This window comes from Spermophilus citellus, assembly GCF_964194105.1.
Source record: "Spermophilus citellus genome assembly, chromosome: 4".
NCBI classification, from domain to species: Eukaryota; Metazoa; Chordata; class Mammalia; order Rodentia; family Sciuridae; genus Spermophilus; species Spermophilus citellus.
In genome coordinates this window covers 114,579,913-114,606,722 of record NC_138185.1, presented here as the reverse complement: position 1 = coordinate 114,606,722, position 26,810 = coordinate 114,579,913, and the positions used below count along the sequence as shown (strand labels likewise).

The 26,810-nt window shown below is 40.3% G+C and overlaps 2 protein-coding genes across 4 annotated transcripts in view; one reads left to right on the top strand and one right to left on the bottom strand.

Annotated features, from left to right (window-relative positions):
- Positions 1-13,063, top strand: part of ZWILCH (zwilch kinetochore protein) — a 44,036-nt gene extending 30,973 nt beyond the window's left edge. Inside the window, exons 15-19 of the mRNA XM_081293258.1 lie at positions 2,224-2,360; positions 3,951-4,046; positions 6,150-6,262; positions 9,144-9,258; positions 10,841-13,063. Coding sequence (XP_081149384.1) covers positions 2,224-2,360; positions 3,951-4,046; positions 6,150-6,262; positions 9,144-9,232 — 435 coding nt within the window. The 3' untranslated portion in view covers positions 9,233-9,258; positions 10,841-13,063. The remainder of the gene's footprint in view (positions 1-2,223; positions 2,361-3,950; positions 4,047-6,149; positions 6,263-9,143; positions 9,259-10,840) is intronic.
- LCTL (lactase like) lies at positions 10,885-24,912 on the bottom strand (the record flags this gene model as incomplete). 3 transcript variants are annotated; one of them, XM_081293259.1, is made up of 13 exons in its annotated part: positions 10,885-11,098; positions 12,779-12,842; positions 14,045-14,244; positions 14,428-14,554; positions 15,057-15,331; positions 19,167-19,328; positions 19,416-19,470; positions 21,406-21,501; positions 21,591-21,719; positions 23,298-23,407; positions 23,675-23,762; positions 24,222-24,385; positions 24,780-24,912. In XM_081293259.1, 13 exons carry the CDS (start codon positions 24,892-24,894, stop codon positions 10,983-10,985), a joined length of 1,701 nt encoding a protein of 566 aa, XP_081149385.1. In that variant the 3' UTR covers positions 10,885-10,982. The 3 variants fall into 3 exon arrangements, with proteins under 3 accessions (XP_081149385.1, XP_081149386.1, XP_081149387.1); XM_081293260.1 differs by lacking the exons at positions 12,779-12,842; positions 14,045-14,244; positions 23,298-23,407; ... (1 more) ...; positions 24,222-24,385; positions 24,780-24,912 and having other exon boundaries at positions 21,591-21,717; XM_081293261.1 differs by lacking the exons at positions 12,779-12,842; positions 14,045-14,244; positions 21,406-21,501; ... (2 more) ...; positions 24,222-24,385; positions 24,780-24,912 and having other exon boundaries at positions 21,591-21,680.
- Positions 24,913-26,810: the final 1,898 nt, after the last annotated feature.

Here is a 26,810-nt window from a genome sequence, read left to right as displayed (position 1 = left end):
AGCTCCTTCAGAGTGAGCAAAACGTCTCTAAGACTTTACTATCTTCTGAAGGGCTTCCCTAATCTGGTCGTTATAATGACCAAGAGATAATCTCCTTTTTGATTAACTCATAGTCAGTCAGTGACCTAATCATGGTATTAAAATTCCATGGTATTTACAGGTTCTTACCTCACTCAAGGGAAAGGAATTATACAAGGTGTGTGCTTCTGGAGGCTTGAATCTTGGGGGCCATTGTCAAATCCTGCCTACCATATTTACCATGGACTATTTCCTTTGGATGTCTTCTCAGAAATGGGATTAGAAAATCTGAGCATTTTATGATGCTGGCATTTCTTTTGGAAAAGAAAATTGTACCAATTTATCAATAACAAGTGAAAGTGGGAGCTTATTAAACACTTGCTTAGCTTGACATGATGGTGCACACCTATAATCTCAGTGATTTGGGAGGCTGAGGCAAAAGGATCACAATTTGAGGCCAGCCTTAACAACAAGGCCCTAAACAAGGTCTAAACAGGGATCTTAGTAAGATCCTGCCTCAAAATAAAAAAATAAAAGTCTGAGGATGTAGGTTGGTGGTTAAATGCCTTAAAGTTAAATTCCTGGGGGTACCAAAAAAGAAAAAAAAAAAAACAAGAAAAGAAAACACATGCTTAATTATTTAATACTTCAGGTTTACTATTTTTAGAGGTGGATACATCAATTTAGCAAGTATGGATTTGCCATTCATTCCATCTGGGAAGCTTGGTGGGTGGTATTGGCTACCCACTTGGGCACCTTGGTGAAGCAGTTCTGTGATTTGCCTTCATTAGAGAATATGTGTAACCATTTGCTTAGAGTACTCCTGGTGAAGACTTTATTTATAGTTGCGTTAGGAATAGAGAGCATATTTCCAAATATTCTACTTATTCTTTTTTGAGGGGAGGGGTACTGGGAATGAAACCCAGGGGCACTTAACCACTGAGTCATATCTCCAGCCCCTTTTACTTTTTATTTTGAAGAGTCTCACTAAGTTGCTTAGGGCCTTGCTAAGTTGCTGAGGCTGGCTTTAAATTTGCGATACTCCTACTCAGCCTCCCAAATTGCTAGGATTATAGGCATGCACCACCACACGTAACAGATTCTGCTTATTTTTTTTTTTAATATTTATTTTTTAGTTGTAGTTAGACACAGTACCTTTATTTATTTATTTTTATGTGGTGTGAGGATCGAACCCAGGGCTTCACACACGCTAGGCAAGCACTCTACCGCTGAGCCACAACCCCAGCCCTAGATTCTGCTTATTCTTTAACTCTCTATTTTGCTTATACTTTTTTCTTTTTTGTTTTTATTTTTTTTTTCACTTTAAAAAAAATTTGCTCTAATTAGTTATACATAACAACAGAGTGCACTTCGATTCATAGTATACAAATGGAACACAATTTATCACTTCTCTGGTTGTACATGGAATCACACCATTTGTGCAATCAGACATATACCTAGGGTAATGATGTCTATCTCATTCCACCATCTTTCCTACCCCCGTGGCCCCCACCCTCCCTCCCCTTTGCCCAATCAAAATTCCTCCATTCATCCCATGCTCCCCCCATATGGATCAGTATACAGTTATCAGAGAAAACATTCAGCCTTCTTTTTTCTTTTTATTAGTGTGTTATACGTAATACTGGTGTTCATTTTTGATGTAATTATACATGCATGGAATATAATTTGCTCCACTTCAGTATCCCCACTCCATTTCCTCTTTCCCTCCCCTCCTCCCTCCCCCATTCCCTTTCCTCTACTTAATTGGTCTTCCTTGTACTTATTTATAGTTTTGTTTTTAACTGGTGATTTATAGATATACACAAAGGTGGGAGCTGGGCATGGTAGTACACACCTGTAATACCAATGACTCGAGAGGCTGAAGCAGGCGGATTGAAGAACACTCTCAGCAAATTAGTGAGACCTGCTCTCAAAAAGGGGTGGGGTGGTGGCTGTGGCTCAGTGGTAGATACACACTTGCTTTGCATGTGTGGGGCACTGAATTCGATCCTCAGCACCACATAAAAACAAATAAATAAAGACATTGTGTTCATCTACAACTAAAAAAAATACTAAAAAAATAAAATAAAATGGCTGGAGATATAGCTTAAAGTACAGATAAAGGTGAAATTCACCATGATATCATATATGTATATATCGTAATTTGGTCAGTTTCAGTCCTTTTTTATATTTTTTTCATTCTAGGAATACTTCATTTCTTCATCAGTGGAGATACAAGAACAGGTTAATCGTGTTCAAAAACTTCACCATATTCTAGAAATAATAGTTAGTTGCATGTTTTTCATTCAACTTCAACATGAGCTCCTCTTTTCTTTAACACAGTAAGTATTTATTGTTTACTTCATAGATACATCTTCTCTTCTGAATCCCAGCTATTTGGGAGGCTGAGGCAGGAGAATCACAAGCCTGGCCAACTTTTTCACTAAATAAAATTTCAATAAAATCTAAAGGGCTGGGGTGTAGCTTAGTGGTAGAGCAGTAGCCTAGCATGTACAAGGCCCTGAGTTTGATCCCCAGTCTGAAAAGAAAGAAAGGAAGGAACGTGGGTGTTCTCTTCTGAAAAACTGCAGCCAAAATATGTAGTTTTTATTGCCAGTTGGGATAGAACTTGTTCATCCTGTCTTCAGGTTAGCATGGTTCTAGGTCACTATCATAGGAAGGAAAGGGTTTTAAATCCAGAATACTCAGACTTAACACTTGGTTTTATCACTTTTTAACTTCCTTAGGAAGTTTCCTCTCACTTAATCTTGTTTCCTCCTCTATGAAAAGCATCATTAGATCCATCAGAGATTATTAAACTTCCTATGTAAAGCCAGGCATGGTGGCACACGACTATAATCCCAGCAGTTTAGGAGGCTGAGGCAGGAGGATTGCAAGTTTAAAGCCAGCCTCAGCAATTTAGAGAGGCACTTTGCAACTCAACAAGACCCTGTCTCTAAATACAATATAAAAAAGGGCTGGGGATGTGACTCAGTGGTTAAGCACTCCCGGGTTAATCCTCAGTGTCAATAAATAAATAAATAATCCTCCTATGTGTGCTGTAAGGATTAAATGATATAATGTGTATAAGGTCACTGACACATAATAAGTGCTTAATAAATATTGTTTCTTCTCTTCTTTACATCCCTATAAATCTGAGTCAGACCAATCATTACCAGCCATCTCTATGGACAACTGGATGAAATCAGATAGTATTACCAGACCTCTGTAGTTGGATTGTTGTAGTTAGAGATTCTGAACAGTTAGAACTAAAAACAATTTGGAATAATCCTTATACATGTATTGCTGGTGTTTTACATGTACTAGAGCCCTCAAATGAGGAGTAAATAAACCATTGGGCCTTTTCCAAATTTAGAATTTGCCTCAATTTTAAAGAGAAAGGTTTGAAATTGTTACTTTTTATAGAATGTAAAAGAATTGTTTTCATTAAAAATCAGTAGTATAATCAAGTTAACTCATACTCCAGACTCTGAAAACCATGGAGGCCATGTCTTTGTCTCTCTTCTACCTCTTAGTTTTTATGTTTCTGATACCTCTTTGTCCTGATTTGAGCCTTTACTTGGGCTCAACGTAAACATATTAAGCATATTTTTGTATTTATGAGAAATATGTCTATTACTAATTTATTTTTAAAGTCATTGACCTAGCACCCCTGGGTCCAATACCTAATACAGAGAGAGAGAGAAAGAGAAAGAGAGAGAAAGAAAGAAGGAAGTGGGGGGATGTTGAGATTTCCTTTTAATAAAAACAAAACAAAACAAAAAAAAAACACCTTAGTTGGGCAGGTGCTGTTTATTTTGTACTTTTGTGGTAGATGGTACTCAATAAAATATTTCTGATAATCTAAGGAAAGTTTTATCTCCAAATGAGTCTTCCAAAAGGAGTTTTTGGTTTTTGTTTTGTTTTTTTAGATCCTGCATAAAATATTATAAACAAAATCCTCTTGATGAGCAACACATTTTTCAGCTGCCAGTTAGACCAGCTGCTGTAAAAAACTTATACCAAAGGTAAGCAGTTTAATAATTAAATTCTACCTTAAGTCCACCCATGATTCTTGGCAATTTTGGTGTCTATACCATGGGAACCTCATAGTCTAGAACCTTTTCTCCTCTGAAACCTGCATCAGTGCCCCACTCTCTGACCATAGTCTAGTAGTCCTCCCCTTTCTTTCTCCCAGACCTTATATCATCTCTTTTTAGATTGTCAAGCCTTTAATTCTTCATTTTGTTCTCAATTTGAAATTGTTCACAAAAGAAAGTAGAAAGTAGAGCCAGAAAGGAAATGACAGATTGGGGTGGGGGTGGGGGGGGCGGAATGATCAGGAGAGTGGCAAGGCTAAGGATATGGCTGTGGGAGTAAAAGGAGAATGTGGGATTGGGGAGGCTATGGTGATGGGTTAGTTATCTACTTGGGCACTGAGTTTGCTACAAGTGATGGTCTCCCCTGATTCTTCCCTCCACATAGAAAATACTTGAAGTTTCTCTCATACTACAGCCACTGTTAATTTCCCCCCTCTATTTAGTTCTTTCTTAGACAAACCCCCATCTCTCCCCTGAAACTGCTCAGGTGAAGGTCCCCAAGAGCCACTCATTGCCAAAATCAGTGGATGATTTTCAGTAAAAGAATGTTCTTTTGCTCCTTGTGTGCCATCAGTTTTCTCCTTCAGTAAACACCCATAGGCTATTTGTTGTTTAGCACTATAGTTTTCTTAAACCTGTCTTTAGTTTCTGTGACATGCATTCTGTGTTAACTTTTTAATTTCACTTCTCTGGCCCACTCCCAAGACTGAGAATAGTTCTTTTTTTAAGTTATTGGTCAGCTTGCTTCCTAGATGTGAGTTTTCACCAGAACAGTTTCTCTGGGCTAATGATAATTCATAATCTATGTCTTCAGCTTCTTCTGAGCTTCAGATCTAAATTTCTGTATGCCTATTAGATGTGAATCCCCAGCTTCAGGGTCATGTAGTTAGTCTAGAATCTAATTCTGAACCAGTACTAAGAGCTGTTGTACAACCTGGCACCTATGTATTAGGTGAAAAATGCTAGAATAAATTTTACATGTACACGTACATGTTAATCAGCTTGATTCAGCCATTCTACAATGTATATATATAGAAAACATGTTGTATATGATAAATACATACATTTTTGGTTAAAAATTAGTAAAATGTTAAAACAACAATGAGCCCCTAGTCCCCTTTGTTGTCCTTCTGCATTTCATCTTTCAAGTGACCATCATTAGTATCCATCTAATACCTAAAATAGAAACCTGAGACTTATTCTCCACTAATTGTTGTCCTGCACTCCCTCCTTTAAATGATTACCAAGTCACCAGTTAAAGAAATTGAAATAATAAAATAAAATAAAATAAATGGATATAAAGTCCTGATCTTATTTGTACCTCTTGAATTCAGCCCTTTCTTCCCATCATCATTACTTTCTTTATGTCTGTCTTTTTCATACTGGACTTTGGTAAAATCCTCTTTCCTAACCGTTCTCTCTATCAACATAATCTTCTGTTTCAATGTTGCTGCCAAAGTTACCTTCTAATATTCACACTCTTTTGTGATATCTTTCTGTTTAAATGACTCCCTGTTACCTTTAGGACAGTGCTCCTGTGCCTAAGTGTGGTCTTCAAGGCCTCCTGTGCCTGGCCCCTGCACCTTTCTGGCCCAGGTGATGCCACATCCTCCCTCCTCCCTTTTGAGTCAGGGATGCTATCATTGACTTTCTTCAGATGTCTCACTCTCACCCCTCAGTGCCTATGCCTGTGTCATTTCTTCCTCCTAGATTTTGTCTGCTTAATTAACTCATCATTTCATACTCAGCTCAAATGCTGTAACCTCTGAGGTTCTTCCTCAACTCTGCAGTCCCCATTCTGAGTCAGATTCCGGGCTTCTCTTGTCCTCTTACCCAGTTTTTCTGTATTATTGTTATTTATATTCTTATTTTTTTTCCTCTCCTGATTGCACTCAAAATGGGAGTTATGACCTATTTTTCTTCAGTGTTTATCCCATAAGGACTTCACTAAATGACTGTAAAAGAAAGGAAATAGCTGTTCATTGTTTTGTCTTTTAATGTTTTTATTTTATTTTTCCCTCTTGGTCTTAGAGAAAAGCCACAGAAATGGAGAGTGGAAATAAATAGCGGTCAGAAAAAGGTTAAAACAATTTGGCAATTGAGTGACAGTTCACCTGTAGACCATCTGAATTTTCAGAAACCTGGTAAAGATGATTTGTAATCTATTTAGATAAATTATTCCAAGTAAAAATAACTAAATTTTTCTGGAAGGGATCATTATTACAGCTCTTGTGCTTAGTTTTAAATAATTTTCCTTTTTTTTTTTTTTTTTTTTTTGCATTGCTGAAGATTGAACCCAGAGGCACTCTGCTACTGAACTATGTCCCCATCTCATTTTATTTTTTATTTTCAGAGAGGGTTTCACTGAATTACCCAAGCTGAGCCAAAACAAACTTATTCTTAGAAATAAAGGGGTTGGGAGGGGGCAGACAGACAAATATTTGTGCCAGTGTAAAACATGGTAAAACATGCCAGAGGCAAAACAAAAGACAAATGACAAACTAGGAGGAGAAATTTATAGCCCATGTTCAGAAAAGGGATATATTCCCTATAAAACAACAACAACAACAACAAAAACACTTTTAAATCAATTTTTAAAAATTAATAACTTAATAGAAAAATGGGCAAATAATTTGAACAGTTTACTAAATGGAAATTTGAATGTTTCTTAAAAGGTGCTTGGGCTGGGGATATAGGTCTGAGAGTGGTAGAATTCAATGCCTATTACAATCAATCAATCAATCAATCAATAAAGTGTGTTTAGCCCTACCCATATTAAGAAAAAAAAAAAGAAATGCAAATTTATATTATGTAGGGACTGGGGCTATAGCTCAGTGGCAGAGTGCTTGCCTAGCACGTGTGAGGCACTGGGTTTGAGCCTTAGCACTACTTAAAAATAAACAAATAAAATAAAGGCATGCTGTCCATCTACAACTACCAAAAAAAATTTTTTTTAATTATGCAGATACCATTTTTATCTGGTCAGAGTAGCAAAAGATCAAAAAACTTTAGTGTCACTGTGCTGGTATGGGTATGAGGTAATAGGCAATCAACCACACACCTTGCCAGTGTGAGTGTAAAGTTGTACAGCCTCTGGAGGGTGATATCCACTAGAATTGTAAAAGAGCACATGCTTTAGCCTAGCCATTCCATTAGTCACAATATCCACACATATAATCAGACACCAGACATGTGCAAACAGACCTATGAACAACACTATTAATTGTAGTGTTATTTACTATAGGAAAACACAGGCTGGGACATATAAAGAGATCTAGAACCAAATGTTAGCCCTGAAGTATGGACTGGTGAGGGCATAGGTGGTCTTTAACAATCATCTGGGGAGCTATTAAAGTGCTGTTGCTCCAACCAAGTAAACCGAATTTTGGGTGGGAGAGCCTGAACGTCAATAATTTTTTTTTTAAAGGAGAGAGAAAATTTTTAAATATTTATTCTTTAGTTTTTGGCGGACACAACATCTTTATTTGTATGTGGTGCTGAAGATTGAACCCAGCGCCGCGCGCGTGCCAGGCAAACGCGCTACCGCTTGAGCCACATCCCCAGCCCTGGACATCAATAATTTGTAAAGTTCTCCAGGTACAGCTAAAGTTGAAATCCATTGACTTAAACATTTTAACTACACCTGTTTTCATTTTTTTAAGAAGAAAACATATATGGCTTTTATGATTCAGAAGAAAGTTTTTTTTTTTTTCATTTTTTTTTATTGGTTGCTCAAAACATTACAAAGCTCTTGACATATCATATTTCATCAGAAGAAAGTTTTGAAGACATAAATATGTGATACAATTATGAAAAATGCCATTTTAAAACTTAGGAGAAAAATCATGCAAAGTAAAACAAAATTTTTTCAATGATACTGAAAAAGCAAAGTATACTGAACATATCTTTAGAGTCTTTTTGACACAGTCACTTCAAAAAAAGTGAAAGTTATTTTGAATATTAAAACAATTTGCTAATGCATAGGTCCAGTGCCTCCTTTTATCAGAATAAAGAATTCTTATGAAATTGTATGTTTTGTGTGTTGAAAATGCACTCAATTTTGGCTTGAACTTTATAATCTCTTCTCACTGTCCTATATTCTTAATATTAGGTTAGAAATTATTCAGTGATTTTGGGCCCAAAACAAGATGCATTCTTGAAGAAAGACCTCATTTGTAAAAGTTGTGAACTGTCCAAACAAAGCCCCAATTGTAAACATTAAAGCTCAATAATGATTTATTTTTTGTTAAAGATATGCATTTAAGAAATTAGATTTTTTTATTTCATTGCACTTAGATCAAAAACTAGTTTTTCAAGATACTTAATGGGTTTTATGGTCTTAAGTAAAACAGCTGACATGAAAAGTAGGATACTTAAGAGAAAAAAATACACCTTTAGCTACCATTAGAATGGAGAATAATGATTTGGAGTTAGTGGTGTGGAAAAATGGTATCTAGTAGAGTGCTGCCCAACCAGAGGTGCTCAGTTGGTAACAGGTAATGATGAAAGTGTGGAAGCTAAAATACTGCTCTGCAAGGAAGCAGACTTAATCCTATGTAAATGTTAGACTTTTTAACATTTTTTTTAAATACAACAATCAGTCTGAGGAGGAAAAAAATGGACATATGTCTAGCTTGAAGACTACAAATCCTAACTAGGATTTCTTTCTTTTCTGAAATATATGTTTAGATGGGGAAAAGACAGTTTAACCTCAGTTGATTTGGCTCAAGAAATAAAGCCATATATTCCCAGATGAAAAATAGATAAATTTTTTTCAAAATCTGCCTTAAATTTTAGGTTGTTAATCACATTTTAAATGCATCAAAAGGGTTAATAATTAAATGAATTGTCCTGGATGACAATGTCTAACTGAGTTTTGGCCAAATTTTGTCTAACAAATTCTCTTAAAGTAGAAGATATATGCCATTCAGTCAACCTCTTGATTATTGTGCTAATACAAAAGTCAGTGTAGAAAAGCCAGCAGGGTGTTAAAGAGTTCTGATCTTACTGTCTTTCTGGTTACAGATTTTTCTGAATTAACACTAAATGTTAGCCTGGAAGAAAGGATACCCTTTACTAACATGGTTACCTGCAGCCTGGTGCATTTTAAGTGAAGTGAGCTGAGGTGGTCCTCCATAAGGTATTTAAATTCACTTTTTGTTCTCTTTATTAAGTACTTTATGTTTTAGTTATTTCTACATTGTAAATGTTGATTTAATACGTTAGGAATATGGATAATTTATCAGTAATCACATATAAGGCTTACCAGATGTTACTTCCTTCCTACCTTCTATTTAGTCAACTTACTAGGTCAGTTCAATTCTAAAATCACCAAAATGAAAATTTTTTTATTTTGGAGTGATAATGTTTTTGCATTTTAAATCTGAATAGTAGAGGGGGCTGCTGTTGCAGCTCAGTGGTAGAGTGCTAGCCTAGCATCTGTGAGGAGGCACTGGGTTCCATCCTTGGCACCACATAAAAAAAAAATACAAATAAATAAAATAAAGGTATTGTGTCCATCTACAACTAAAAAAAAAAAAAATTAAAAACAAATCTGTATAGTAGAGTTGAATTTCAAAACCACCTATAGGGGGCTGATGTTGTGGCTCAGGGGTAGAGCGCTCACCTAGGATGTGCAAGGCCCTAGGTTCGATCCTCATAAAATAAATAAATAAATAAACACCACATAAAAATAAATAAATAAACACCACATAAAAATAAAAAAAAGCAAAGCTATAGTGTCTAACTACAACTAAAAAAAAAAAAGAAAGAAAAACACCTATGGGGGAGAAAAATCCTAAATAAACATACCAAAGTTTTGTTAAAAAATAATTTCATCTCAGCCTAGTTATAGGACTAAGTCTCAGACATGAACACCCTTTAAAAATCTTTTGATTTCAGATAGTGTTAACCAAAAAAAAATTTTTTTTTAATTAATGGAATAATATTTTTTGCTATCTTTATGTTTCAGAAACAAAATTAAGAAGAATCAAATAATGAATAAAATGTTCCTAAATAAATGAAGATTAATTTTAGCAAACTTAAGAATACAAAGGACCGAGGCTGGGGATGTGGCTCAAGCGGTAACGCGCTCGCCTGGCATGCGCGGGGCGCTGGGTTCGATCCTCAGCACCACATAAAAAAAAATTAAGATGTTGTGTCTACTGAAAACTGAAAAATAAATATGAAAAAATTCTCTCTCTCTTCTCTCTCTCTTTAAAAAAAAAAAAAGAATAATACAATGGACCTTAATGTTTTTAAAATATACCTTGTTACTTAACAGTTAAATGTTTCTTTTAAATATACTTTTTATATTCTGAAACATTTCTTAGAAGTAGCTTATTGATTAAAATAAATCTAGTATGAGAAATTTACCTCTGTAAAATTTGTGTGCTCATTTATTGGTGCCCACCTAATGCTTTTTCCTGGTTGGCTAATAGATCTATAATCTAAAAGGATTATTGTATGTAGAGTGATGCTATCCATTACATAGGACGGTGCTGAGATGGCAGTCATTTGTACAGTTAAGTAGTATTTCTATTTTATATGTTTTACATAAAATGAAAAAAATCAAGTCACAAAACTGTATGCTGTGATCTCTTTTGTAAAGTGAGAGTGTGTGCATAATATAAGCAGAATATTAATGCTGACTTTGGGAGGGTGAGGTTATAGGTAATTTTTTATTTTATGCTTATTTTTATTTTCTAATTCTTAAATTCCAGCATACACCAAAAAGAGTGGGGGGAAAAGGTAATTATAACAAATCCAGAAAACAGACATGAACAAACTTCCAAAGCAGAAATAGGAGGACCATCCTGAAGATTTCTCTATGAAAGACGAAGCTCCAAAATTGGTGATCTTGTCTCAACTCTGGCTCCTGAGGAGCAGCATTAACAGCAGGGCAGCAATGAGTGTGCAGAGGGTGCAGACTGTGGGGACCACAATCTCCGAGACCATGTGCATGTGACTGAGCAAAGGCTCTGAAATGGGACAGAGAACAACCACCAGGTGAGCTGCGTCCTAGAAGCTTTAAGTATACTGGAAAAACTTGAGAAATGACATCAAGTTTTCTGATTCTCATTTTGTAGAAAAGGGAACCTAGTAAACTCAATGTTATTTAAAAATTAGGGGTTTGGGGATATGGCTCAGTGGTAGTGTACTTGAGTAACATGCATAAGCCCTGGGTTTAATCCCCAGCACCACGCGCACACACACACACACACACACAAGTTATGTGAGAGTTTATAAAATATTTCAGAGAATATGGGATTGCCTAAATTTGGATTTTTCTACAGGTAGTATAATAAAGGCTAAGTGTATCGTTACTTAATGCTTACCATGTATCTCTCTCAAGATTATTAACAGCCATGTTTTACAGTTCCCATAATTTTTCATTGGAAAGACTTATGAAAGAAAAATCGAGGGAAACATTTCCAAACTTTCAAGCATGTTATTATGTATCTTATGGGAATTCCCATATTAAAATATCATATGGTGATTCTTGCATAGTTTGATCTTTAAGAATTAAATGATGAGCCTGTTTCTTGTACATTGATATAATAGTGAATATTTCTGTAATACCCTTTTTTAATTTTTCTGCTGGGCATTCTGATTACTGAGATAAATAAAGCACAGACTCTGTTCTTATAGAGTTCATAGGCTTTTAAGCAAATTCTGTGTTACGAATACATTGTTTATTTCAGTTTAATGGAATATACATCCTTAGTATTGTCTCTGTTATTTAGATATGGGAAGGTTTGTACATAGTGATATACTGGCTCTTAAAAATGTTGGCTTTGAAGAGTTTGCTTTAGTTCTTTCTACTTTGAACACCACATTAAAGATAAGTTTATTGCTGGGCACAGTGGCACATGCCTGTAATCCAGCAATGTGGGAGACTGAGGCAGGAGTATCACAAGTTCAAGGCCAACCTGGGCAACTTAATAAGACCCTGTCTTAAAATAAAAAGGGCTGGGGGTATAGCTCAGTGGTAAAGCATTGCTAGGTTCAATCCCCAGTATGGGGAGGAAAAATGAGTCTAGTAAAATAGTATATTTCTCTGAGTGTCCCTATGGAGAGAAAAAAAATTCAAAGAGGTGAAATGTGTTGCCATTTCTTGATACACATTTGCATCTTGGTTATTCTATAGCTTGGATCCTTTTAGATCCCATTTCATAAGAAATGATGCCTTCTGTGAGGGTAGGGACCTAGTTTTATTCATTGCTGTATCCCCAGGGCTTAAAATAACTCATAGTTAATAGTGAATGATTAATAATTATTTGCTGAATGAATGAGTACAAGAGCTAAAGTATTCTTGACCTTTTCTTCATTCCCGTAGGTATAATGGTTAACTTTTCCCTTCCTTCTATAAGCCCACTTTAACAAAAATGGTAGGTATATAAATTTACAATGTGGTTCAGAAAGAATAAAATTTCAGTAGTTGAAACATTACTCTTTAATGGTAGTTTTTTTAAATATTTATAATGCTTCTGAGATAGAAATTTGACATTGCTTCAAAGTAAGGAAAAAATTCAATCAAATCATAAGTGGTTTGGGAAGATTGACTTCAGGTAGATCTACAGTTTGAGATTTTTGGTAATGTCATTATATGTGTAATTATGTAATTTAATTATCAAAGAAAAGAATTAAAATATACTCACCTGCAGCAAGTAACTGGTTGTTTATAGAGCAAGTTTCCAAGGCTTCGAGGTGCCAACTTTCCACCTGATAAAAACCCACTTGGTAAGTAATGTCTTAGACTAACTTTTTGCTGTGTGAAATTATTTTTGGAGTAAATGTAGGGTATAAATAAATATTTTAAAAATCCACTTGTAGTTTAAATTAGTTAATATTTATTGTACATCTATATGCATCATAGAGAGGGAATCAAAGAATAGATTATTTTTAAGGAGTGTGAAATCTTGTGCTTTTTTTCTCTTCCTCCCCTTCCTTCCCCTCCTGCCCCTCTTGCCCCTCCTGCCCTCCCTCCCTCCTCTCCTTCCCTCCCCTCCCTCCCTCCCTCCCTTCCCTCCCTCCCTCCTTCCTTTCTTTCCTTCCTCCTTCCTTCCTTTTTTTTTTTTTTTTTTTTTTTAATTTGGTACTGGGGATTGAACCCAGAGACACTCTGCCACTGAGCTACATCAGTTCTTTTTAATTTTAGTTCAAGGCAGGATCTCACTAAGTTACCAGGGCTGGCCTTGAAACTCAAAATACTCCTGTCTCAGTCTCCCAAATAGTTAGGATTACAGGCGTGCACCACCACGACCAGAGTATTTTTCTAATAATATAAAAGTAGCAAATGCCTTATAACTGTTATTCACCACTTTCATTTTTAGTCCCTCTGGCTCACCTTCAAAGAATTTTTAATTATCATTTATATTCCCTGCCAATAGGTACATCAACATGTAATAGAGAGCTAAAATTGTAGATTATTGTAGATTATTAAATTTGTAGATCATTGATATGTTTGGTAGGTTTTAAAAGATTATAAAGTTTGATTACTTTTTTATCTCATTTTGGAGCCAGTATGTTTATAAGGCTTTCATATTTGATGGGAAAAGAAATGAAAATAATGTCATTCTACATTTGATTTACTTCACTAATTTTTCATATTTTGAAGATTACATAGTATTTATTAGCATTGAGACAACATTTAACCAGAAGTCTCCATTGACTTTACCTGTTATAACCTAGAGCACATGGAACTCATGCATACCTCTAGTCATGTCCTTAATGCTTTGTTGTGAGTTAAATTTTGAGGTGTGCTTCCTCTATTCTAAGCAAAGGAGCAAAGAGGTGGTGAGGGGAAAGAAAGACAGAGCCACGCTGCATACCTCTGTCCTCTTTGGAAAAAAGAGGGGAAGTGGTTGCCAAACTGCACCCCAGTGCTTAGCTTGTCTAAATCCAGAAGAAATAGTTAGTCTTACCTCTCTTGGATTGGGAAACCCATTGGCAGTGATAATCTTCTTGTAATATTGAACTGAAGCCTTAGGATAGCGAGGCTTATTTCTGACATTAAACTCAACATAGTAGAATCCATATCTATCTGTGTATCCTTTTTCCCATTCAAACTTATCCAACAGAGACCAGGAAGTATACCCTTTTATATTAGCACCATCTTTTATAGCTGAAAAGACATTTATTCCACTTTTAACATATTTCATTTACTTAAAAAATAATATTGTGAAGATAATATTAAAATGTTTTTATTTGTGAGATTTAGAGACAAGTCATAGTTGATCATGTGTTATCAAATTTTGTTTAAGGTGCATAGAAAAATATGTGAAGACATTGTTGGTTTGTATCTCACCTTTTAGCATTTCATTTATGTATCCTTTAAGGTACTGAATTCTCCACTCATCACATAATTGTGTACAGTGTTCTTTTTGAGATGCTCCATTTTCTGTCACATATATGGGAGGATCGCCATATTGAGTCTGTAAGTGAGTCAGAGTAACATATCTTAAAAATTCTGACTTACAGGTAGATTTCTGGATCAGATACTCTTATAACAACATGTATTCAAGGCTACCAGATTCTAATCAAGTACATCTTAGCATGTACTAAGTGTCAATTAACATGTTTATTTAGAGATGAGTGTAGGCAAGAGGCGCATTAATGTGAAAGAATATATTTCTCAATAAATTGGCATTGTTGGAGGGAAAATGCACCTTGAGTCTTATTCTTTCCTACATATTCCATTTCAGGTGAGAAGGACAACAAAACACCTAAATGTGGGATAAGAATTTTTAGCTAAAATTGTATATGTTGAAGGAATTATTCATAAAAGGTATTGGTCTGCAAGGCCAATTCTCACAATCTGAAGTATAGGTAATTGGATTTATTTTATTACCTTTCACATGTAGTCACCTGAGTTTAAGCTGTGAGAAGATGAATTCAGGTCTAAAAGTTCTTTACAGAGCTTAATACAATAAGTACCTGAGCAAAGTTAAGAAGCCTCCTAAATCCCCATGGCACTGAATAGAGCCAGTTAGATCCAAGATCTGGCCAGTTTGGATCAATAAGTTCTATTAAGTCACGGTCATTCTGGTAGCTGGGCCCCTGGCGGGAGGGGTAGTTCCTTTCAGTGATGTATCTTGTAGTAAAATGACCTAATCCCAGGAAATCAGATGTGCCTTTAATGTAGCTCTTCTCCTGGAGGGAGAACTCTGGTAATCTGGACATATCCAGGCCTTGCTCTTCACTCTTTCTTCCTATTGAGAGAAAACAAGAAGATTTAACCAAGTCTTATATTCTCACAATCATCATTTTATTTTTATGTACCATTATGATAATGGCATGTGGACATAAAAGCTGGACTTCAGGATTCGTCTGCATGGAAAAATATGACCTTTGCCTTCCAAACTGGGATTTTAGCATCTGAATACTATCCAAAGGAATTTAAATTTTTATTGCTTAAAAGTAACAATTTCAGGGCCAGGGTTGTGGTTCAGTGGTAGAGCACTTGCCTAGCATGCGTGAAGCACTGGGTTTGATCCCTGGCATCACATAAAAATAAAAACAAATAAATAAAGGTATTGTGTCCATCTACAACTAAAAAAAAAAAAAATTAAAGTAACAATTTCATGCTGGGGTTGTAGCTCAGTGGTAGAGCGCTTGCCTTGCACATATGAGGCCATGGATTTGATCCTCAGCACGACATAAAAATAAATAAAAATATTGTGCCCATCTCCAACTAAAAAAAATATTTAATATAACATTTTCATGGATTAGTTAAGTGGTATGTGGACAACTGGGTAGCTATCTGGAAAAATGTAGAGTTGGACTCCTGTATTATTCCTTACATCAAAAATTGGTAATTTTGACCTCTGGAAGGCCAGTGGTGGTATAGGACCAACATGGACATGTTCACACATTGTAGCTGGTAGTGTGAAGTGTGACAATCTCTGCATTGGGCAATTTTGTTCTTTCACAATTGTAAACTATTATGTCCTTTCACTAGCCAGTCCCCAAACTATTTATTCTATATTTTACTCACACATGTAAAAGGATGTATGTGCAAGAATCTTCATTATAGATTGAGCAGCAAAAGATTGGAAATAACTGGGGATGAGGCTTAGTGGTGGAATGTTTGCCTGGCATACATGAGATGCTGGATTCTATCCCTGGCACCACAACAAAGAGGGGCAGGAAGAGGAGAAAAAAAATTTTAATGAAATATTCGCCAGTACAACATGCAGCCATTAGAATGGAAGAGGCAGCACTTTATATATTAACATGAAAAGAATGCCAACAGATACGCATAAGTGGAAAAAAGATGCACGCTCAGTGTAGCATGTACTAATAAGTACATACTTTGGACAAACAGCAATGATTTGGCTCCCATAGGCCCAGTCTATCACTGACAATGTACTTCCCTCTGGGAGGATAGAAGAAGATGGAGGGAGGCTTGATTTTCACTTTGTATTTTTTTGTGCTTGAAAAAAATTTAAAATGTGTCCTTCTGTATAACCTTTGCAAATTTTTAAAAAATTATAAAGAAAAGCAACATTTTTGTTAGTTGATCTACAATATGACCATAAAAGCATTTCCAAAGAGGCTATTGGTTTAGATTAAGTGAATGAAAAGTTTGTATTATTAAATACCTTTAAAATATTAGCATGTTATGGGGCTGGGGATGTGGCTCAAGCGGTAGCGCGCTCGCCTGGCATGTGTGCGGCCCGGGTTCGATCCTCAGCACCACATACCAACAAAGATGTTGTGTCCGCCGAGAACTAAAAAATAAATATTAAAAATTCTCTCTCTCTCTCTCCTCTCTCACTCTCTCACTCTTTAAAAAAAAAATATTAGCATGTTATTACCTTCAGTTATATTTAGTAACATGAAAAACTATAAGATACTGTTTCTATACTAATACAGTAGCTACTTGCTACATGTATATTAAAATATGACTAGATTCAGTCACACTGATGAATGATTTTTATTTTATTTTACTCTTAAGCTTAAATAGGCATCTATGGCCACAAGCATTGCCTTTGTAGTAGACAGCACAGATGGAAAGCATATCCATCATCACAAAGTTATGGCAGACTGCACTGGCCTAGAGTTACTTTTTTACTTTTGTTCATGTTTATTAAGGTGTTTTTGTTTTGTTTTGTTTTGTTTTGTTTTTGGTAGTGCTAAGAATTTTACCCAGGGCCTCATGCATGCCAGGCAAGACACTTTACCACTGAGCCATATCCCCAGCCCAATAAAAGGTGATTCTCAAAAACCTGAAAGTAATTTGTAAACAAGATTTCCGGTATAGTGTTTTCATTGCTAAAAATAAATAAATAAAATTTGCCTATAGGGTCCTCCTCTCCACACTGTACAAAGCCCTGTTCCCACTTGAATCATTACCAAATTGAAATTGATGGGGTCTGGAATTATTGGCCTTAAGACCAAACACTTCTCTGTAATGAATAATCTATTTGGCTTTTTAGTGCAGTCCTCCTGTAGCACCTGCAATGTCTTCTCAGGGTCCTGAGAAAGCAAATGTACTGTGTGAATGATAGGGTGTTCTGCAGGGATACTGGCCCTGGCCCTGAGGGCTTTTTCCTTGAAATAATTATTAAGAGTTTGACTGTCTGTATATAAAGTATTACAGAACTAGTTATTGCCAAAAGATTGTGAGGTTACTTTGTCTAATCTGTTCATTTTCCACGGTGAGAAAATAGATTCCCTATTTTTCGAGCCATTTTACCTGGAATTTCCTGTTATGTGGGTAGTTAATAGCTTCCAAATTGAGGGCTGGGGATATAGCTCAGTAGTAGAGCACTTGCTTACCAGGTACAAGGCTGTGGGTTCAATCCCCAGCACCCCAAGGGAAAAAAAAAAAAAAAAAGAAGAAGAAGGAAAAAAAAAGAAAGAAAAGAAAAAGCTCTATAAGCTTTACTTGTCTTCATTTGATTCCCTGACACTTTGGAAACCAGAGCTTTGAAAGTATTTCTCAAGCAGCACAAAGAACCAACAATTGAACCTATATCCACTAACTGGATCTAGGCTGTCATCTACTTCATTGAAGATACAAGGGAGTAGAGCAGGCAGAGGAGACAGGACAGCATAACAGCAGAGGGCAGCCTAAAGACCTAGCATGGTTTTTCCTTTGTTCTGAATTCTTAATTCCAATTCTAGGGATTTGTTTGATGTTCCCCCATCCCACCCTGCTACCTTCCAGCTCTCAAATAACTAGTTAATACTTTGGGACTGGGATATCCCTTGAGTGCCTTGCCAAGCCCAGGTCCTCTTCTGTTCCCTGCTTTCTCCTCATTTCACTTGGACTCAGTAACTGTTGCTCCTGAGGTGACTTGGTGGCAACAAGTGGTGGAGATCCTTAAGTAAAATAAACCAGGCTCAGAAAGGTGAGTACTGCATTATCTCACTCAAATGTGGAGTATAAAAACTTGAACTCACAGAAGTTGACAGTAAACAGTGGTAACCAGAGGCTGGTTGGAGGATGGGATGGGGTAGGGTAGGGAGAAGTTGATCAAGGGGTACTGTTGCAGTTCCATAGGAGTAAGAAGTTCTGGGGTTCTTTTGCACAGTTCAATAATGTACTCCCCTTCCCCCAAGTACTGAGAATTGAAACCAGGGAATCTATACCACTAGTTACATCCCCAGCCCTTTTTATTTCATTTTTTATTTTGAGACAGGACTGATCTTAAACTTGAGATCCTCCTGCCTTAGCCTCCCAAATCACTATAACAGATGTGCACCACTACCCCAGGATGTTCTATACTTTTCAAAAAGCTAGAAGAAAGGAGTTTATAAGTTTTCACCATAAAGAAATGATTTTTTTTTTTTTTTTTTTTTTTAATGCCAGGGATCTAAGCCAGGGCCTTGTGCATGCTAGGAAAGTGCTCTTATTGGGCTTCATCCCCAGCCCTAGAAACGATAGTGTTCAAGGCAATAGATTTAACATGATTTAAACATTACAAAATATATACATGTATTTGAACATCACATGCTACCTGATAGATATGTATAATATTTGTTTTTATCAATTAAAAATAAATTTAATTAAAAATATGAAAATATGACTTAGCTCACCAATATGGTCTTTCATGACTTCGGGATAGTCACCAGCATAAATAGGGTTGGCAAACCAGCCCAGGCAGAATTGTAGGTATCTCTCAGCAGCCTCTACATCCCTGGGGTTATTGATGTCCACAGGTTCCCCCCAGTCACAGTTCAGTGAAATCCCCACCAGACCTTAAAAGAAAAGGTGGGTAGGAAGTATGCATGACATGGCTCCTCTTGGCACCTGTGTTTCAGCTCCTCTGTGGGGTTCCAGCTCACCTTGCTGCTTGTTGCGCCACTTCTTCCTGTAAGAATGCCAGGCTTGGGCATGGGCCTGAAAGGAGCAGGAATCCACCATGGGTGCCTGACTCATCCATTTCTTTTCCCCCCTTTCAATCTGGGATGGTCTTTCCTTCCTAACTCCAAAAAGTTTAAGACCTAACATTTTTCTAAATCTAGCCCTGATTGTCCCAATCCACAGTCTCCCTCTGACTTCCAGAGGCACTTAAATTTCTATTTACTGTCTGGCATAAACCACTTCATGTTGTCATTTATTATTTCTAAGATTGTTGCACAAATTCTTTGTTCCCGTTTGTCTATTGCAACTAGGCTGTACTTTCCTACAGGTACTCTGCAAGTTAGGACAACACCACATGGAACAATCAGGAAATGAAATGGGAAATGTACATCCAGTTTTTTCTCCATATTCTCTACCAGGACCCTCTGGTCTGCTGTAAAGTCTATTTCAAAGGCTAGGTCAGTATCTAAGAGAGATGAAAGGTTATCTGGAACAGTGGTTCTTAAAGTATGGACCAAGAGCATCATCATCGCCTGGAAATTTGATAAAAATGCAAATTCATGGTCCTTACCCAGACCTATTGAATCAGAAGATCTGGGAGGGGGGGCCAGCAACCTTTTAATAAGGCTTTCATGTGATTCCCACACTTGCTGAAGTTTGAGCAGAATTAACATCTAAAGGCTACAAAGTTGGGGATATTGCCTGTTACTCCCAGAGAACCCTTATTTATCAGTCTTCTCTCCCTATTTTGCCAGCCAGCAATAACTAGAAAACAATGAACTATAGAATTGTCTGATAATGTGGAACATCTCAAAAACAATATTAAATCACTTCTATTCAGCTTACGATCTTTTATAGATAAGAAGGCCTGAAGAGTGATCTCCATGTTATTAAGGATGTCTTCAGAGCTCTGTCCTTTAAATATTCAGTTTAAGAAATTGTAAGTCAGATTTACGATTGGGATTGTGGCTCAGTGGTAGAGCACTTGCTTAGCATGTGTGAGACACTGGGTTGGATCCTCAGCACCACATAGACACAATACCTTTATTTATTTTTATCTACAACTAAAAAAAATTCTTTTTAAATCGTAAATCAAGCATAGAAAGAATGATGTTTGCCTCACCTCCAGCCCAGAACAGTGGAGTTGGCTGACTTCTGAAACCAGGAACCCAACTAATTTTCTTCTCTAAGTTGTTCTTGTCAAGTATTTTTGTTACAGTGTTGAAAAGCTAACACATCTACCTTCTTCAAAATGTCCATTGGACCTATCTCATCACCGCTTGAATCCCTTTTCTGCAGGCATCATCACTTGTATTTGAAGCTACATCCTATGTATGATGTGACCTGATTTTCTCCCATTCTTCTCACAGCTTTCCTGTACTTGTAACTCATGGTTAGTCATCTTCTCTGAATGTCTCCTCCACTTTCTTGCCTAGAACACCACCTGGCTGCCCTAAAGATAATAAGGCATTTTTTTCCTCACACCCCACATGCCTTTGGACCTAGAAGAGGGCTGGTGTTTGCCTTGCTCTTTTCCAATGCTTCCAAACTATTTCCTTCCTCCTCCAAAAACATGCTATTAAACAACTGATACTAACCTTTATTAACTGCTGTCCTTCACAATTTCCAGTTCTCATTCACTGAAGATTTTAGCCCTTAGCTCAGTATCATACACCCTTTTCCTCCCATCACCTATAGGTGACAAATTTCCACATGTACGTGCTTCACCCAGTTGGCTAGATCTTAAGCAGCAACTTTTACAGCACCTCAGGTTATAGCAGAGTGCTAGATGACAGGACACACTTTCCACAAAGTCCTCACAGAATAGGAGTTGCTGTGGAATACGCTGAGGTGGAAGCCTAGCAGCAAAGGATCAAGTTCAGCCCCAGACCCCTGGGCAGGCTGACCTGGCACTGGGAGTCATCCCTCCACCTGGAACCCAGTCTGCACCCCCAGAAAGACCCACCTCACCTTAATGATGTGGTGTGCCGCCTTGTACAGGCCAGTGCCGTGCAGCTTCAGGCCTGGTGCATGGCGGCCCGTCTCATAGCCTTTTTCCACCATTGCCTGTGGGGACAGCAAGTAGGGACCACAGGACCTGTGAGAAGTGGCAGGCAGCACTCTAGTTTTCCCACCTGGAGAAGGGCCCTTCTTACCCGAGGATCACTGAAAGTGATCCAGTGCTTCACCCGGTCCCCAAAAGCCTCAAAGCACAGATCAGCATAGTCACTGAAGTAGCTGGTCATGCTCGCGTTCTGCCACCCGCCATATTTGACCTGGAGCAGCTGCCAATGGAGAGAGAAGTCAGTGCCCTGAGATTTACTTCTGGAGCCAATTGGCCAAATGGGTAAGAGGAACAGGGGTGAATACAGCACAGAGAATGTTTAGAGAGCCTTGTTCAGGGAGAGGTGAGCAAAGGTGCAGGGTGGTGGGCCCGGAGCTCTGACTGCAATAGCAGTAAGGAGCCACCTAACAATTTAAATATGGAGGGAAGGGCTGGGAATGCAGCTCGGTGGTATAGCACCTGCTCAGTGTGTGTGTTGGAGGGCTGGGTTCAATCCTCAGCATCTTTTTAAAAAAATGTGTGGGTAATAATTTAAGCCATCTAGCATACAAACGAGGGAGAGAGCAGGGAAAGTGAGACTTTGAAGGAACCTGACAGATTGGATATTTAAGAAAATTTGCCTAGGGAGAGGCCTGATACTGAAAAAAGCATTTAGAATATAAATTGTGAGGAAATGAGATAAGGCTCCAGACATGCAGGCTCAGATGAGGATTTGAGGGCTGCATAGAATCAGAGACCTCCAAGAGTCTCTACAGTTCAGGTGGGTCTGCTTTCTTCAGCAGGGAGCCCTATCCCAGCTGAAGGCCTCTGCTCCTGCAGTAGGGTTTCCTCAGATCAGTCTTGTTGTGATTACCTAAAGTTCTCTGGGAATAAGCCCCGATTCCCAATCACCTTTGCTCCCTATAATTGAAGTCTTCCAGGTCTGGCCCAAGCCACTCCTCCAACCTCTGACCTTTCTCCCCACTTTACCTGCTCCTCCAGCCCAGTCACCTGCCCAGTGCCTCACCCTCATACGGAGCTGCCTCCGGAGAGCCAGAAGTCCCTTTCCTCTCACCTCCTGCTCAAAACCTTCTCCCCAGCACATATACAAACTTGTTAAATACATCATGGTACCAAACCTGAATCAAAAGATATTTCTTGGACCAGAGGCATAGTTCGGTGGTAGAGCACTGGTCTAGCACATGTGAGGTCTTAGATTCAACCCTCGGCATCACAAAGAAAAAGAAAGTTTCTTAATACTTTTTTTTTTCATGCCAAATGTTTTGGGAAACACTGGGATTCACACTCTTCACTTCCTATAAACTTCAACTAAAGCAGTGGATCCTCCCAGCCATGTGAGAAGGTGCTATGGTTTGAGTGTTTTTGGTTCCCTAGAATTCATACTGAAACTTAGTTCCCAGGGCAACAGGAAGGTGACTGAATCATAGGGCTCCCTCCTCATGAGTGGGATTGGGGGCCCTCATAAAATAACTTGAAGGTCATCCCCTTTGCCCTTCCACCTTCTGCCATGTGAGGACACAATTTTTTCCCTCCAAAGGATGTACCATCCGAGTGCCATCTTGGACCTTTGGGCACCTTGATCTTGGACTCCAGAACTCTGAGAAATAACTGTTCTTTATAAATTACCTAGTCTGTGGTATTCTATTACAATGGCACAAATGAACTAAGACCAAAAGAAATTTCTTCACTCAATCCTTTTAGTCCTAAGCCAGAGTCCAGACCCCAGACTCTGTCCTACCTTGGCCACCCTAGATCTTCCAAGCACACTCCTCCCCGCTGAACCTGCACCAGCCCTCACCTGCGGCAGGTCCCAGTGGTACAAGGTCACAATGGGGGTGATGTTGCTCTTCAGAAGGGCATCAATTAAATCACTGTAGAATCTGATTCCCTTTTTGTTCACCTGCTCAGCTGTAGGTGAAATAAAGAGATAAAAGAGGACTCTACAACAAAGGCCCTGGGGCTTGCCTCCTATGGTGGACCTTGCTGGACCCTATGGCTTTCCCCAGACCTGAAGGCACCTGAGCCTCAGAGTGCTTTAGGAATGCCTGGGAGCCAGTGACCCACACACCTGTCAGACTGCTGCAGCCACAGCCAGGCTCCTGGGTTGGTTGTCCTTCCCAGGACTTTGTGGTGTCTCTGCACTTGGGCTGAGAAGGGGACTGTGCTCTAGCTCACCTCGGATGCCTGTGGGCAGGAGCCGGGGCCAAGACAGGGAGAATCGGTAGTGGCTGACGTTCATCTCCCTCAGCAGAGCGATGTCCTCCTGAGCAGATGGAGTGTGAATGGTTACAGGGCTGGGTCACCTGGGGACCAGGTAGGGATCAAGGGGGAGGCAGGGGTCATGGAGCCCCTGGGCCAAGGCCCATTCCTGTCTGTAGCTCTCTATAGCTCCTCGTATAGTAGGGGTGAGGTCACCTGTTCCCTCTCCATGCCGGGGTGGCTGAGAGTCAGGTGAAATGCAGGGTCTAAGGGCACTCTGAGAAGTCTACCACATGACACTGATAAACTCGGGTGATGAATCCCTCAAGAAGCCAATGCAAGAAGAAAGTGGGTGCCAACAATGAGCTGACCTGTCTCCTTCACTGGAAGCAAGTTCACAGGCAAGGATCAGGTTCAGGCAGCTGCAGGCTGGAGGCCCTGGACCAGGGCATCAGCCCTTAAGCCCCCCTCACCTGAACAGAGGGTCTGGTTGAGTGAGGTCACGTGCACCCCCCTCACTCACCTGGACCTTGTAGTAGCCATCACAGGCTGTGTCTGCGGTCTCATCCCCGAGCACCTTCCCCTTCCCGCTGTGTGTGAAGGCGTCCCAGATGCTGGGCCCTTTCCCGTCCTGGTCCCAGGCCCCCTCAGTCTGGTAGGCAGAACTGCCCACACCCCAGGAGAAACCTGTAGGTGGAGACCCCTGCTGGGCCCTGGGCCACCCAGTGCTTCACCTGAAGCCAGGACATCCTGCCTCTGGCCTCAGGGCAGGACCCCTCCATGGCCTGTCTCCCTGGGAGCAAGAGTGTATGGAGCAGTGGGAAGAAGATATAATAATTAAAAACTTTTTTTTTTTTGCACAATTTTAGCTCTGATTAGCATTTGTTGCCTTATTTTGGTAATTTTTTAAACAAATCTTTTAGGAACTTTTATTTTAGAATAATCATATGGAGGTGTGTTTCTCATCCTCCCCATCAGGAGTAAAAGCACCAGTCTCCTCAGCAAGTCACCTGAGGTGGGCAGGCCAACAGACAGATGGACAGTCAGAGGACAGACCAGCAGAGGAGTGGAGGGGACGTACCAGGTGGGAAGGTTCCGTAGTAGAAGGAGCCCTCTTCTGGGAAGCCATCCCTGGCCCCCAGCCTGGACACCAACAGTAGCACCCAACAGAGAGTGACAGCTTGCACTTGCTTCATGGCACTCGGCCCTCCTCCATACCTGGAAAAGGCACCTGTGGGGCCCATTCAGCCAGGCTGGGGCAAAGGTGGAGGGGGGGGGGATAGGAAGAGGTGGGGCACTTTGTCTGGACCCACCCCAGGGGCTGAGCTAGGCACTGGGCGCCACTCCTGAGTTCAACACTGAGCGGAAGACAACGTTGGGCTTGGGGAGCTCTGGGTGGGCAAAGCCCAAACCAGCCCTTCCCTCTATGCTGTCTGATGGGGGAGACCCAGCGACATTACTCCTTGAGTGGCCCCTAGCTGATGGGGAACCATCTCTGCTGAGGGGAAGCTCCAGGCTGGGGAGATGAGATAACCCCAGTCCCTGCAGCCCTCCCACCTGCATACTCCCCTTCCTGGCAGGGGGATTATCCCTCCAGGACCCTCAGTCCCATCAGGAGAACTCCTTTCCACTCTGATGCCAGCCCAGCCGACTTACTTAGGATTGTCCTTGGTCCCTGACACCCCAGAGCAGCCGCTGATGGCCAGAGCTCCCTCGGACTAACCCCTGAGCCTGCACTGCCCCTGAGAGCAGAGCCCACAGTGCAGAAGGCTCTGGCTGGGGGTGTGGTCTGTGGCCTGACCCCCTACAAAGAACTTCAATAGCCCCAGGGGGAGGGGACAACAGGAGTGCTGAGCTGGCCTGAGTCAGCAGTGGCCTTGGCCCTGGGCCCTGGGATCCAGCTGGCCCCTTCCAGGGTAGAGGGGCAACAAGGTTGGGATGGTCCCCAGTCCTCCTGGCCCATCCAGGACCACCTTCCAGTGCCACCTTCAGCACATCTTAGTCCTGCATGTCCTGGGTGGGGGGTGGGGTGGGACCAGCACCTTGGTGCCTGTCTCAGTCTCTCTGCTACCACAGAAAGTCCCTATAGAAGGTAAAGGTGAGTTTTCCACTTCAGCCTCCTCCCTTTGGACCTGCCATCCATTCCTTCCCTCACTCATCCAACCAGCTGCTGCTGGAACATGGTGGGCAGGGGGCCAGGGCCACCACCAGGGCTTCCTTCCCCCAGTGCCTTCTCAGTCAAGTCCTCCTCCTCTTGCAGCACCCTTGCTCCACTTCCAGCCACCCTGCCTCAGCTGAGACCCCCGTGTGACTCTCTCTTGTGGGCAGGTCTCACCCCTGTGTGGGATCATTTCTTTCTTCTCCTCCCATTATGGATGGGCAGCACCTCCTCCAGGAAGCCCTCCTGGACCTGCTTCCCGAGGCCAGATTGGGCATTCCTGTTTCCATCCCTGCAGCCCTGCCCTTCCCTGGCAGTGGGCTAAGTGCTGGTCTGTCCCTGCTGCCTCCTTGTAGGTTCCTGGGAGGCAGGGGTGTGCCAGCCTGGTCCACCTAGAGTCCCCAGTGCCCCTCACGCTGGTGCTCCATAGTGTGAGATGAATCTGAATAATATAAGAATTATTCTAAAAACCGCTGATTCTCCCCCAAAAGTCAGGCAGGCAATTAGAAGCAGCTTCACCTTGTGGATTAGGGTCTCTCCTGGACCTGACCACCAGCCAGCCTCAGGTGGGCCCACTCTGAGGTTGTTCCAGCTCTGTGCCCATTTTGAGGTGAAAGAAACTAGAAAGCTAGCTCCTCCACCACTGCCTGCCTGAGCTCCTCAGGGATTGGCCAGAGGTGTGCCAAGGAGGTGGGTGCCTGGACACCAGGGGAGGGGACCAACTGGGGTCTGGTGCTGGCTCCTCTGGGCTTCACTGGCAAAGCCTGTAGTGAGGGAACTGAAGTCTTGCCCCAAGTTTGGAGGTTCTCCATCCACCTTCATGGGGGCAGGAATGCTTTTTGGAGTGGTGCTGGGCTGGGCCCCTGAGCAAAAATTTCCTGCCCATCGCTACCCCCACCCCAACAAGCACATCCTTCCCTCCACAGACATTTCCAGCAGCTTCGGGCCTACTGG